We start from the raw sequence: 15,360 nt of genomic DNA, 5'->3' as shown, positions 1-15,360 counted from the left end.
CACACTCACAAGCCCAGCATCTCAGGACTCAGCACTGCAGGCTCCTCTGAGACCCAAACTGTCAATGGCTCAAAATAAAGACAAGCATGCTTGTTGAAAACTGTTACATCTTACAGCTGTGTTCACACCAGTATATTGAGAAATCCTTTATCACAAGGATTGGCTTTTGGAGGTCTTGTGGATTTTAACCAGCACTTGATATAAGCAATAAACATTGTGGGTTTTTTCTACATTCTTAATGGAAAGAAAATATCCTTTAAACAATGTATGTAATGTGTAATTTACTGTTGAAATGGGGCATTACAACTTTATATCCATAACTATTTTAGGGTAAATATATTTTATAAGTACCTATTTAATCTTACTTTTTGTAGTTAAATGTACTTTTTGAAGGTTCAATTTGAAAGTCGGTTACCATAGAAAAATAAATTGTGTGTTGACTCAGTTGTTAAAAAAAAGAAAGAGAGAAAGATGGGAATAACCTAGAATACATTGACACAGGAGTTCTGGAAAGAACACCAATAGCTCAGGCACTAAATTCAACAGTTAATAAATGGGACCTCACAAAACTGAAAAGCTTCTGTAAATTAAATGACACAGAAGTGACAACTCATACTGGTGGAGCAAGGGGAGCTCCTCCATTGCTGATGGGAATGCAAATCTCATGACTATGGAAATCAATATAGCAGTTTCTCATAAAATTGGGGACTGACATACTTCAAGATCCCAGATATACCAAAAGATAATCCATCCTAACACAGGATACTTGCTCACTTTTGTTCTCAGAGGTTTTATTCACAATAGCCAGAAATTGGACACACCCTTGGTGTTTCTCCACCCAAGAATTTGTTTAAAAAAATCTTTTGTATTTCCACAATGGAGTATTATTCAGGCATTAGAAAAATATATCAGAATTTTTCAGGCAAATAGATGGAATTATAAGAAAACTAAATGACAGAACACAGACCCAGAAAGACAAATCAGATATATACTCACTTAGAAATGGATATTAAATGTTAAATATAAGATAATTAAGCAACAATGCACAGACAGAGAGATATTCTATAAAAAGACTGGCTTGTGGGAGCACTAGGATATCACTGGGAAGGGGAAATAGAATTGTTTTTGTGGGTAGACTTGGGGTGGTTGGTGATGGGAATAGGATGGATCAAGTGGGTGAGCCCATATACCTATGGAAGAATCAAACACAACTGACAAAAATAATTCTTAATGATATTATGTTATTCTCATAGATTGAAGCATACAGAAAGGCTTCCTCTGACAGCTGATGGGATTCATCACAGACACCCACAGCCAAACATTAGACAGAGCTCAGAAAACCATGCAGAATAGGGACAGGAAGGATTGTAACTTTCAGAGGGGTCAAGAACACAAGACAAGAGCCTACAGAACGACCTAAGCATAGCTCATATAGGCTCATAGAGTCTGAAGTGGAAATCATGGAACCTGCATGAGTTTGTGTGAGTTTTTGTTAGGACATTTGCCAGTTTGGGGTGTCTTAAAATAAAAAGAAGGAGCAAGAGACGGCTCAGTGATCAGAATGCTTGCTATTTTTCTAAGGACCTGAGGTAACATTTTAGCACTCAGATTATTCTGTAATTTCAGGCTCAGGGAATTCAAACTTCTTTTCTGACACCTTCAAGAACCTGTACTCTCATGGCATGTATTCAGACAGATGTATTCACACAAATAAAATAAATATTTTATGATTTAAAGTAAATAAAAACAGGCCTGTGTTGTAGTTCAAAAAGTGTTTAATTTGTAGTTTGCTCTGTTTTAAACTCCCAGGACATTCTGAAGTAAATAGAAACAGTAGAAAGGTATGAAGCAATGCTTAGTGTTTAATTTGCAAGTATTGTAGTTCTTCATTACAAATCAACTGTATCATATTTCTTAAGAAAATGACTACCAAAATAATTTAACTACCACATTGTACTTCAATCACCACTTTGAAGAAATAGATGGTCTAATCAATACCTAATGAATGAAGCTAACATTTCACCCCAATCCACATGAAGCTATTCTTGATTTTGTGGAGGCCAACCTCAAGGTTTTTGAGATAAGATGGCTCTGCCTTTTCATGTAAAGAAACAGAAACTCATATGCCAGCATCTTTAGTTATCTTTGTGGAAATCCAAGTCTTCCACCACAGTCTTATCACTGCTTCTTTTACTTCCTTGTTCTTCAATGTATAAATGAGAGGGTTAAGAGTTGGAGTTATTACAGTGTAGAAAAGAGTGAGAAACTTGCCCCATTCATGAGCATAGTGAGTCTTAGGTTGAAGATAGACACCTGTGACAGTACCATAGAACAGGGAAACTACAAGAAGGTGAGAAGTACAGGTGCCAAATGCTTTTCTCTGCCCTGCAGGTGACTTTATCTTCAGCACAGATTTCACAATAGCACCATAGGAGGAAAGAATGATGGCCAAGGGTAACACTAGGAGGATAACACTGGATATGGACATCTGCACTTCATTGTAGGTAGTATCTGCACTGGAGAGCTGAATCAGGGCTGGAACTTCACACACAATGTCATCTACTACCCTCTGAGAGCAAAAGGGCAACTTGAGGGTAGCAGTAGATTGTATCAGAGACTGAACCAAGCCAGAACCCCAAGCAAGGACAGCCAGCTGCAGACAGACTTTAGGGTGCATGACAGTTACGTATCTCAGAGGATGGCACACTGCCACATAGCGGTCCACAGCCATGACAACAAGAAGGACACAATCAGTGGCACCAAGCCACAGGAAGATGTAGAGCTGAGTGGCACAGCCACTATAGGTGATAGTTTTCTTTGGATTTCTCAAATTAACCAACATCTGAGGAACACAGCTGCTTGTGAAACAAATATCTAATAAGGAAAGGTTGGAAAGGAAGAAGTACATTGGGATCTGCAGTTTTGGGTCCTTCGAGGAAACAAAAATTATGATTGTATTTCCAGCAAGAGTCAAACAATAAAAGACCAAAATTACCCCAAAAAGTACCTTCTCTAAACATGGCTTGTCAGAGAAGCCACGGAGGATGAAATTACCATGGGTGTCATTGCAAACTGTGCCCATGCTCTCTGGGAAAATTGCTTCTTGAGGAGATGACATGAAAGCAGTTGCTCAAAAGTCTGTGAAGATCGTAGTTAGCAGGAACCAAGGCTGTGCAGCTTGTTTGATCCTTTTTACTTAAGAGTATGATGTTAACCTGTAATATTTATGGGAAAATTCCGAATGAGTGAAGTAGTTTAATATTTGAATTCTGCCACTCATTCTTTTCCTTTTTCTGATGCTTTATATCTATTTATAGCTCTGCAAGGTAAACTGTGTAAAATACACTAATTTTTTAATAAAACCACATTGCAAAATATAAATATGTTGCATATTTGTTATTTAAGATTTAGCATTTACTACACTAACTGGATATACAGATTGTTCAATGCTTATCATCCTTTTTACTTTCTCTTGCTCTTTTTATTTCTGTGCATCTCCTTTCATCAAGCTATTGTCTTCTGCTTTCAATTTTTGCTCTATCTTTCAATTTCTGATTTTGAATCATCACTTAGGCATTTTTATGCTGTATGATTCTGTGAATGGATTAATCTTCTGCTTCTTATGTTTCTAATTGTCTTAGGGCAAAAATAAACCTTAAAATAAATGAACTCACTCCTACTCCAAGTAAATTCTAAGTGTTTATTATATAAATAGACACACCTTTATTTAATGTGTTTTTCTTCTAATGAAGAATAACACTTGATCATTCATATAAGAATTCCACATTCTCTATGTGGGGACAAGTTTAACACTGGAATGGTAATGCCTAAATTTTATTTATTTATTTTTAATTATTTTTATTAGATATTTTCTTTATTTACATTTCAAATGCTATCCCCTTTCCTCAGGTCCCATCTGAAAACCCCCTAACCCATTCCCCTCCCCCTGCTCACTAATCCACTGAGTCCCACTTTCATGACCTGGCATTCTCCTACCCTGGGGCAATGAGCCTTCACAGGTCCAAGGGCCTCTCCTCTCACTGATGTCCAACCAGGCCATCATCTGCTACCCATGTGGCTAGAGCCATGGGTCCCTCCATGTGCAATCTTTGGTTGGTGGTTAAGTGCCTGGGAGCTTTGGGGTTACTGGTTGGTTCATATTGTTGTAAATTTTATATAGCAAAGTATTCATATATTTTTAAGAAGAGATGATGAAGCATGATAACAAAAAGAACTGAATAAACAAAGAACTTAGAATTAGTCCTAAAATATTTCAAATCAGTAAAACCAAAATCAGTACAAATAATTAAGGGCCATATATCAGACTTTAAACTTGATTCTGGGAACAAGTGTGTGAATTAATATTTAAAGTGTGTTATATTCATATTTTTATTTTACTCATATACTAGAAGCAGATTTAGCTGAGGATTGCACCATTAGTACTTATTATAATTAAGGAATTTATTGAAGTACAGGATAACTGCAGAACAAGATTTTTTGCAGAGCACTTAGATGAATAATTAAAATTTTACCATCTTTATTTACATTATTCATCTTTTTACTGTACCAGGCATTCTAGAAAGTTTATACACTGTCTTTGTGACTGTGATTTTTCAGTCCTATTCATCCTTTATATTCTCTAAAATTTTGAACTGTAGTGATATTCCTACCTTTGTCATGAATATGAGTATAATGTACTCACAGAGGGATAATTGATGTTTTGAGGAACTTTGTTTCCTGTATCCAAATCTACAACCTCATTCTATTCTTTGAGTTCTGTCATTTCTTATAGTCCGTCTCTAGTAGTCTCTGTTTTCCACACTCTCTCTGTTTCCTCTGTAGAGTAGTAATGTCTCTATTTCTGTTCAGATTCTATATATAAGCTTATCTCCCATTTTTTAATTAACTACTAACATTCTTTTGGGTTTTTTTGGATTTGTTTTTCTTTTTTTTTTTTTTTTTTTCTTTGAGACAGTGTTTCTCTGTATAGCCCTGGCTGTCCTGGAACTCACTCTGTAGATCAGGCTGGCCTCAAACTCAGAAATTCGCCTGCCTCTGCCTCCCAGAGTGCGGGGATTACAGGTGTAATCCTTGCTGACGCTTTATCCCCTCGGGTTTCACTCCTAAAACTAGAGAAGAGAGAAAGACGAGTAGAAGGAGAGGGGAATTAGGAAAATCCCTGAATCTAATTTTTTTCCTTGTGTTTCTTCTTTGAGCATAGCTAGTAATAGGCTGCAAACAACTTCCCTAAGTGAACAATAATCACCAGGCCTACCTCTTGGGGCCCTAAGATTTACATCCTTTCTGAAAGTTTCCTAGAATTTCAAATGTCATACAATCACAGAAACTGTCTTCAGCTGGCAAAACTATGACTTGAATGGAGTTCAAGACAAATCATAATCAGCTGCTGTGGTCAGTCCAAAGTAGCCCTATATCTCTACACTTGGTATTAAAACAAAACCACATTCTTGTAATATTTCTTTTTTAAAAAAAAAAATCCAAAATTCCAAAATTGTCACTACAAAATTTCAACACAATTCTTTATAAACCTTAAAAGGACAATATTCAATTTCATATGAAAAACAAAAATCATGATTTAAAGATAACTAAACAATCCTGAAGAATAAAAGAACTTCCAGAGGTATCACTATCACTAATTTCATGCTGTCCTACAGAGATATATCAAAACTGAATGTTGTCGGCATTTAAAAAAAAAAAAAAGACGTTGTCAGTGGTATTCAATTGAAGACTCAAACAAAGATCCACATACCTACAGACACCTGATTTTTTTTTTTTTTAATAAAGAATCCAGAAATACACAATGGAAAAAAGAAAGCACTTTCAGCATGGAGAAGAGTGCAAATACATCCATATTTATCACCCTGCACAAAACACAAGTCCAAATGGATCAAAGACCTCAGCTTAAAACCAGACACACAACACAACTAAAGAGAAAGATGGAGGGCGGGGAGGGGCGGGGGGCACAGATCGCGCATGCGCCAAAGTGCCAGCACGCTCCGGGGATAGAGCAGGGCCAGACCTGTTGGCTGTGGTGGTTCCCCTCTTACTACCGCTGCCCCCCACCATCGGCTACCATCCAGCAGGAGTTTGAGGAACTGGATACTCAGTGGCACAGGCAGCCGTTATACTTGGAAATTCAAAATGAATCCAATGACTATCCTCATAGAGTGGCCAAGTTTCCAGAAAACAGAAATTGAAACAGATACAGAGATGTAAGCCCATGGCACACTTCCTAACACATGCTGTCACTTCTGGCTCACGGTGTGGCAGCAAAAGACCAAAGCAGTTGCTATTCTAAACTGAACTGTAGAAAAAGAATCGGTTAAATGTGCCCAGTACTGGCCAACGGATGACCGAGAGATGATGTTTAAGGAAACAGTATTCAGTGTGAAGCTCTTATCGGAATATGTAAAATCATGTTATACAGTGCATCTACTACAGTTAGAAAATATCAATAGTGGTGAAACCAGAACCATATCTCACTTTCATTTTACCACCTGGCCAGATTTTGGAGTTCCGGAGTCAACATCTTCATTCCTAAATTTCTTGTTTAGAGAATCTGGTTCCTTGAGCTCCGACCACAGCCCTGCAGTGATCCATTGCAGTGCGGGCATCCAGCATTCTGGCACCTTCTCCCTCGTGGACACCTGCCTTGTTCTGATGGAAAAAGGAGAGGATGTTAATGTGGAACAATTATTACTGAACATGAGAAAGTATCGAATGGGACTTATTCAGACACCAGACCAGCTCAGATTCTCCTACATGGCCATAATAGAAGGAGCAAAGTACACAAAAGGAGATTCAAATATACAGAACTGGTGGAAAGAACTTTCTAAAGAAGATTATCTTCTATTTGTGACCATTCACAAAACAGAACAATGACTGAGAAATACAATGAGAAGAGAATAGGTTCAGAAGATGAAAAGTTAACAGGACTTCCTTCTAACGTGCAAGATACTGTAGAAGAGAGCAGTGAGAACATTCTACGGAAATGCATTCGAGAGAATAGATAGAAAGGCTATGATGGCTCAGAAGGTGCATCAGATGAAACAGAGGCTAAATGAAACTGAACGAAAAAGAAAAAGGTAAGCCGGGTGGTGGTGGCGCACGCCTGTAATCCCAGCACTCTGGGAGGCAGAGGCAGGCAGATTTCTTGAGTTTGAGGCCAGCCTGGTCTACAGAATGAGTTCCAGCCAGGGTTATACAGAGAAACGCTGTCTCGAATAAAACCAAATCCAAAAACACCAAACCAAAAAAAAAAAAAAAAAAAAAAAAAAAAAAAAAAAAAAAAAAAAAAAAAAGGTGGCTATTGGCAACCTGTTCTCACTAAAATGGGGTTTGTGTCAGTCATTTTGGTTGGAGCTTTGGTTGGCTGGGCACTGCTTTTTCAATAAAATGTTCTATAAATTAAGTTTTACCCAGCACCTTTCTGCACTAGTAGCTGACAGTGGTGCATTAATTTCAAGGGTTTGTTAGTAGATGCCTCATACCCCAGAAACATTGTGGTAGAGTAGACATCAACCAGATAAAGGGTATTCACACTCACAAGCCCAGCATCTCAGGACTCAGCACTGCAGGCTCCTCTGAGACCCAAACTGTCAATGGCTCAAAATAAAGACAAGCATGCTTGTTGAAAACTGTTACATCTTACAGCTGTGTTCACACCAGTATATTGAGAAATCCTTTATCACAAGGATTGGCTTTTGGAGGTCTTGTGGATTTTAACCAGCACTTGATATAAGCAATAAACATTGTGGGTTTTTTCTACATTCTTAATGGAAAGAAAATATCCTTTAAACAATGTATGTAATGTGTAATTTACTGTTGAAATGGGCATTACAACTTTATATCCATAACTATTTTAGGGTAAATATATTTTATAAGTACCTATTTAATCTTACTTTTGTAGTTAAATGTACTTTTTGAAGGTTCAATTTGAAAGTCGGTTACCATAGAAAAATAAATTGTGTGTTGACTCAGTTGTTAAAAAAAAGAAAGAGAGAAAGATGGGAATAACCTAGAATACATTGACACAGGAGTTCTGGAAAGAACACCAATAGCTCAGGCACTAAATTCAACAGTTAATAAATGGGACCTCACAAAACTGAAAAGCTTCTGTAAATTAAATGACACAGAAGTGACAACTCATACTGGTGGAGCAAGGGGAGCTCCTCCATTGCTGATGGGAATGCAAATCTCATGACTATGGAAATCAATATAGCAGTTTCTCATAAAATTGGGGACTGACATACTTCAAGATCCCAGATATACCAAAAGATAATCCATCCTAACACAGGATACTTGCTCACTTTTGTTCTCAGAGGTTTTATTCACAATAGCCAGAAATTGGACACACCCTTGGTGTTTCTCCACCCAAGAATTTGTTTAAAAAAATCTTTTGTATTTCCACAATGGAGTATTATTCAGGCATTAGAAAAATAAATCAGAATTTTTCAGGCAAATAGATGGAATTATAAGAAAACTAAATGACAGAACACAGACCCAGAAAGACAAATCAGATATATACTCACTTAGAAATGGATATTAAATGTTAAATATAAGATAATTAAGCAACAATGCACAGACAGAGAGATATTCTATAAAAAGACTGGCTTGTGGGAGCACTAGGATATCACTGGGAAGGGGAAATAGAATTGTTTTTGTGGGTAGACTTGGGGTGGTTGGTGATGGGAATAGGATGGATCAAGTGGGTGAGCCCATATACCTATGGAAGAATCAAACACAACTGACAAAAATAATTCTTAATGATATTATGTTATTCTCATAGATTGAAGCATACAGAAAGGCTTCCTCTGACAGCTGATGGGATTCATCACAGACACCCACAGCCAAACATTAGACAGAGCTCAGAAAACCATGCAGAATAGGGACAGGAAGGATTGTAACTTTCAGAGGGGTCAAGAACACAAGACAAGAGCCTACAGAACGACCTAAGCATAGCTCATATAGGCTCATAGAGTCTGAAGTGGAAATCATGGAACCTGCATGAGTTTGTGTGAGTTTTTGTTAGGACATTTGCCAGTTTGGGGTGTCTTAAAATAAAAAGAAGGAGCAAGAGACGGCTCAGTGATCAGAATGCTTGCTATTTTTCTAAGGACCTGAGGTAACATTTTAGCACTCAGATTATTCTGTAATTTCAGGCTCAGGGAATTCAAACTTCTTTTCTGACACCTTCAAGAACCTGTACTCTCATGGCATGTATTCAGACAGATGTATTCACACAAATAAAATAAATATTTTATGATTTAAAGTAAATAAAAACAGGCCTGTGTTGTAGTTCAAAAAGTGTTTAATTTGTAGTTTGCTCTGTTTTAAACTCCCAGGACATTCTGAAGTAAATAGAAACAGTAGAAAGGTATGAAGCAATGCTTAGTGTTTAATTTGCAAGTATTGTAGTTCTTCATTACAAATCAACTGTATCATATTTCTTAAGAAAATGACTACCAAAATAATTTAACTACCACATTGTACTTCAATCACCACTTTGAAGAAATAGATGGTCTAATCAATACCTAATGAATGAAGCTAACATTTCACCCCAATCCACATGAAGCTATTCTTGATTTTGTGGAGGCCAACCTCAAGGTTTTTGAGATAAGATGGCTCTGCCTTTTCATGTAAAGAAACAGAAACTCATATGCCAGCATCTTTAGTTATCTTTGTGGAAATCCAAGTCTTCCACCACAGTCTTATCACTGCTTCTTTTACTTCCTTGTTCTTCAATGTATAAATGAGAGGGTTAAGAGTTGGAGTTATTACAGTGTAGAAAAGAGTGAGAAACTTGCCCCATTCATGAGCATAGTGAGTCTTAGGTTGAAGATAGACACCTGTGACAGTACCATAGAACAGGGAAACTACAAGAAGGTGAGAAGTACAGGTGCCAAATGCTTTTCTCTGCCCTGCAGGTGACTTTATCTTCAGCACAGATTTCACAATAGCACCATAGGAGGAAAGAATGATGGCCAAGGGTAACACTAGGAGGATAACACTGGATATGGACATCTGCACTTCATTGTAGGTAGTATCTGCACTGGAGAGCTGAATCAGGGCTGGAACTTCACACACAATGTCATCTACTACCCTCTGAGAGCAAAAGGGCAACTTGAGGGTAGCAGTAGATTGTATCAGAGACTGAACCAAGCCAGAACCCCAAGCAAGGACAGCCAGCTGCAGACAGACTTTAGGGTGCATGACAGTTACGTATCTCAGAGGATGGCACACTGCCACATAGCGGTCCACAGCCATGACAACAAGAAGGACACAATCAGTGGCACCAAGCCACAGGAAGATGTAGAGCTGAGTGGCACAGCCACTATAGGTGATAGTTTTCTTTGGATTTCTCAAATTAACCAACATCTGAGGAACACAGCTGCTTGTGAAACAAATATCTAATAAGGAAAGGTTGGAAAGGAAGAAGTACATTGGGATCTGCAGTTTTGGGTCCTTCGAGGAAACAAAAATTATGATTGTATTTCCAGCAAGAGTCAAACAATAAAAGACCAAAATTACCCCAAAAAGTACCTTCTCTAAACATGGCTTGTCAGAGAAGCCACGGAGGATGAAATTACCATGGGTGTCATTGCAAACTGTGCCCATGCTCTCTGGGAAAATTGCTTCTTGAGGAGATGACATGAAAGCAGTTGCTCAAAAGTCTGTGAAGATCGTAGTTAGCAGGAACCAAGGCTGTGCAGCTTGTTTGATCCTTTTTACTTAAGAGTATGATGTTAACCTGTAATATTTATGGGAAAATTCCGAATGAGTGAAGTAGTTTAATATTTGAATTCTGCCACTCATTCTTTTCCTTTTTCTGATGCTTTATATCTATTTATAGCTCTGCAAGGTAAACTGTGTAAAATACACTAATTTTTTAATAAAACCACATTGCAAAATATAAATATGTTGCATATTTGTTATTTAAGATTTAGCATTTACTACACTAACTGGATATACAGATTGTTCAATGCTTATCATCCTTTTTACTTTCTCTTGCTCTTTTTATTTCTGTGCATCTCCTTTCATCAAGCTATTGTCTTCTGCTTTCAATTTTTGCTCTATCTTTCAATTTCTGATTTTGAATCATCACTTAGGCATTTTTATGCTGTATGATTTTGTGAATGGATTAATCTTCTGCTTCTTATGTTTCTAATTGTCTTAGGGCAAAAATAAACCTTAAAATAAATGAACTCACTCCTACTCCAAGTAAATTCTAAGTGTTTATTATATAAATAGACACACCTTTATTTAATGTGTTTTTCTTCTAATGAAGAATAACACTTGATCATTCATATAAGAATTCCACATTCTCTATGTGGGGACAAGTTTAACACTGGAATGGTAATGCCTAAATTTTATTTATTTATTTTTAATTATTTTTATTAGATATTTTCTTTATTTACATTTCAAATGCTATCCCCTTTCCTCAGGTCCCATCTGAAAACCCCCTAACCCATTCCCCTCCCCCTGCTCACTAATCCACTGAGTCCCACTTTCATGACCTGGCATTCTCCTACCCTGGGGCAATGAGCCTTCACAGGTCCAAGGGCCTCTCCTCTCACTGATGTCCAACCAGGCCATCATCTGCTACCCATGTGGCTAGAGCCATGGGTCCCTCCATGTGCAATCTTTGGTTGGTGGTTAAGTGCCTGGGAGCTTTGGGGTTACTGGTTGGTTCATATTGTTGTAAATTTTATATAGCAAAGTATTCATATATTTTTAAGAAGAGATGATGAAGCATGATAACAAAAAGAACTGAATAAACAAAGAACTTAGAATTAGTCCTAAAATATTTCAAATCAGTAAAACCAAAATCAGTACAAATAATTAAGGGCCATATATCAGACTTTAAACTTGATTCTGGGAACAAGTGTGTGAATTAATATTTAAAGTGTGTTATATTCATATTTTTATTTTACTCATATACTAGAAGCAGATTTAGCTGAGGATTGCACCATTAGTACTTATTATAATTAAGGAATTTATTGAAGTACAGGATAACTGCAGAACAAGATTTTTTGCAGAGCACTTAGATGAATAATTAAAATTTTACCATCTTTATTTACATTATTCATCTTTTTACTGTACCAGGCATTCTAGAAAGTTTATACACTGTCTTTGTGACTGTGATTTTTCAGTCCTATTCATCCTTTATATTCTCTAAAATTTTGAACTGTAGTGATATTCCTACCTTTGTCATGAATATGAGTATAATGTACTCACAGAGGGATAATTGATGTTTTGAGGAACTTTGTTTCCTGTATCCAAATCTACAACCTCATTCTATTCTTTGAGTTCTGTCATTTCTTATAGTCCGTCTCTAGTAGTCTCTGTTTTCCACACTCTCTCTGTTTCCTCTGTAGAGTAGTAATGTCTCTATTTCTGTTCAGATTCTATATATAAGCTTATCTCCCATTTTTTAATTAACTACTAACATTCTTTTGGGTTTTTTTGGATTTGTTTTTCTTTTTTTTTTTTTTTTTTTTCTTTGAGACAGTGTTTCTCTGTATAGCCCTGGCTGTCCTGGAACTCACTCTGTAGATCAGGCTGGCCTCAAACTCAGAAATTCGCCTGCCTCTGCCTCCCAGAGTGCGGGGATTACAGGTGTGTCCCACCACCACCCAGCAATTAACTACTAATTATTTCAAGAGATATACTTCCCTGGATCAGCTGTTTATACACTGCTTTTTACTGGGTAGGGGAGGTCTTAGTCTAACTGATTTCATTATGCAAAATTTAAGAATTCCTGTTCAGATTGTTATTTTCTAGACAATATCAATTATCATTTGATTGTTGTTTCAACTCATCATTTTTATTCTTGTAAGCGTTCTTCAAAGTGTTCTTAAAAGCACCTGGTGCCCCTTTGACCCTTAGGGTTACAAAAGCAAAAGGCAGCATTTGTATGTTTCTCTTAAAGCTGTTGTCTCTTGTTCAGAAGTATCTCATTCTTAAGACCAGTTCTTATTTCAGAAGAACTACAACACACAGTCCTCTGCGAACTCACATGTATTGCAGATAAATTAATATCACTCTGCTTTAAGAACCCAGTATGTATACTCTTCTCTGTGTTCTGAGATCTCAAAGTTTGAGAAACCATTTTGTGTATCAGCAATTCATAGAGACATAATGACCCAAATGAAATCTTCAAGTGAAGATGGTGGCAAGTAGATTAACGTTTTAGCCAGTCTTCCTTCAGGTACACATTCCCTTTCTTAGGATGACCCCAAAATTATATATATTCATTCCATAAAGCCAATATCAAAACCCTATATTGTATTTCCTACTTACTATCTCATTCTGTTTTCCCTCTTATATTTGCCTATGTTAGATAACTACACCTACTTCTCCATCTAAATTTGTGCTTTAAGGAAAACCTAAATAAAAAAGTCATTGCTGTAAATCCACTTAGAAGTAAGTGCCTTAGAAGAATAGTCTGGAAATAAATTATGCATAATTCAGATTACCAAGTACCCTCCCTGCACTGTTGAATAATCACGGTAACCCCTAGCATGCACCAACATAACCATCATTCATAATCTGTCTTATTTGTAGCATTAGATGAGGAAGTTGAAGGGGATCTAGCAGGCCTGATCATGAAAAATATAAACCCAAACATGGCAAACATAGCAAATAGGTTTTGCCTTTTTCCTCTCCCTTACTAAAAAAGTTATATTTTAAAAACTAGCCCCCAAGATCCATTACCTTATTTGGCCACTGATTCATTTCTGATACCAAATGCCAAATGTAGACATGTTCCCTTCCCCTAATTCTACCTTTTTGTTTTGTTTTTGGTTTTTTGTTTGTTTGTTTTTTAATTCTACTTTTAATATTGGTTTCTAAATGCTTTAATTTACCTTCTAGCCTGTCACCCATCAGAGGTAGTAGAAAATAAAGGTTATTAAGACAAGGGAGATATGTACCTGTTTAGAAATGTTTCTTTGGAGCAAACCCCATCTGAGTTGTCAAGTAATCCGCACTTCAGCTCACTAGTCAGCAGCAGCAGCTCAATCCACTTACAATCACTTCCCAGATATACCAGCAGTCTAGTTCAGTTGTGTTGGGATAGCAGCAGCTCTGGCACAACCTAGTAGGAACATCCAGGCCTCAGTCAAGTCAACAGAAGGGACCAAGACCACAAGGGATGCCAGGAGAAGTTCTCAGCTGTGCCTCTCTCAACAAAGTGAAGATCAACAAAGACACGAGACCAAGAAGTGTTACAAAGCAAGCTCTACAAGCAAGCCCTTCTCATTGTCTATTGAGACCTAATTATAACTCCCTTCAAACATCATGTGGTATCCACAGGTCTTGCCTCACCATGTGTTTTGGCTCAGCATGTTTGTCTTAGCAAAACTCCACATGAGCACATGAGTCTGTATCAGTTGACCCCACTCTGCTAATAGGCCCAGGTCTAAGGAAGTGGCAAGATGCTGCCAGCACAACACCAGAAGGTCTTTTTTTAAAAACGTGTTTCTCTCTATGGATTCATGACAAATGGAGCTCACCAATCCATGTAAAGTGAAACAATACATGTATGTCATTACCAAAGAACCCTTCATCAAGTCCCTTTTCATGTGTTTGCTTTAGCAAAACATCCTTTCATCTGTGCCTGCTTCAGGAAAACATTCCTTCAGGTGTCTGCTTTAACAAAGCATTCTTTCACTTGTACCTGTTTCAGGAAAAATACTCCTTCATGTGTTTACCCCAGCAAAATGCCATCTGCCAACACAACTGACTTTACAAAGAACCCTTAAGTTTCTACTTCACACCAAGTTCAAAAATTTAAAGTTTATTATTTGAGTATGTCCTATCAGTATTTATCAACTCACCCTAACACAGACTCTCATTGTTTCCCCTTAAGAATCCTAGAATAGAAAGATAATATACAAACAGAGCACCTATCGTTTTACTGCAACCTCTGTGATATCACAACCTTTGTTTAAAAAAAAAGGAAGGCATGGTAGTGCATCAATATAATTCAGTTCTAGGGACACTGAGATAATTTCATCCTGAAGACCTTTGAAGGAATAGACAAATGATCTAAATAATTTAACAAAATACAAAGCAAGAAAATTTAATTCATCTGATTCCTCATAGATGAAAACACTGTTGGTACTTGAATACAATCTGGAGAAATTTTGTTTACCATACACATATTTTAAACCAATGCAATATTGTAGTTTGAGTTAAGGTCTAGCATTAGATATTGTGTATAAGGAAGTATGGTTATAAATATTAGACTAATACATATTCTAAGAAATATTGTTCTGAGTATTTGGGCATGTCTAAGCAGTATAATATTAGCTTAGTATCCAATTGTATTCAAAT

At 37.0% G+C, this 15,360-nt stretch overlaps 2 protein-coding genes and 1 pseudogene across 2 annotated transcripts; 1 reads left to right on the top strand and 2 right to left on the bottom strand.

The window, feature by feature from the left end:
- Window positions 1-2,119: 2,119 nt before the first annotated feature.
- Window positions 2,120-3,082, bottom strand: LOC127669325 (olfactory receptor 2H2-like). The gene has a single exon (XM_052163148.1). It carries the CDS (start codon window positions 3,080-3,082, stop codon window positions 2,120-2,122), a length of 963 nt encoding a protein of 320 aa, XP_052019108.1.
- A 2,875-nt stretch (window positions 3,083-5,957) lies between these two features.
- LOC127669324 (tyrosine-protein phosphatase non-receptor type 2-like) lies at window positions 5,958-7,415 on the top strand (annotated as a pseudogene).
- Window positions 7,416-9,675: 2,260 nt separating this feature from the next.
- On the bottom strand, window positions 9,676-10,638 carry LOC127669323 (olfactory receptor 2H2-like). The gene has a single exon (XM_052163147.1). The coding sequence runs from the start codon at window positions 10,636-10,638 to the stop codon at window positions 9,676-9,678; it is 963 nt and encodes a 320-aa protein (XP_052019107.1).
- Between the last annotated feature and the right edge of the window lie 4,722 nt (window positions 10,639-15,360).

This window comes from Apodemus sylvaticus, chromosome 19, assembly GCF_947179515.1.
Source record: "Apodemus sylvaticus chromosome 19, mApoSyl1.1, whole genome shotgun sequence".
NCBI lineage: Eukaryota > Metazoa > Chordata > Mammalia > Rodentia > Muridae > Apodemus > Apodemus sylvaticus.
The sequence above is the reverse complement of the archived record's forward strand: the minus strand, read 5'-3'. Positions and strand labels throughout refer to the sequence as shown.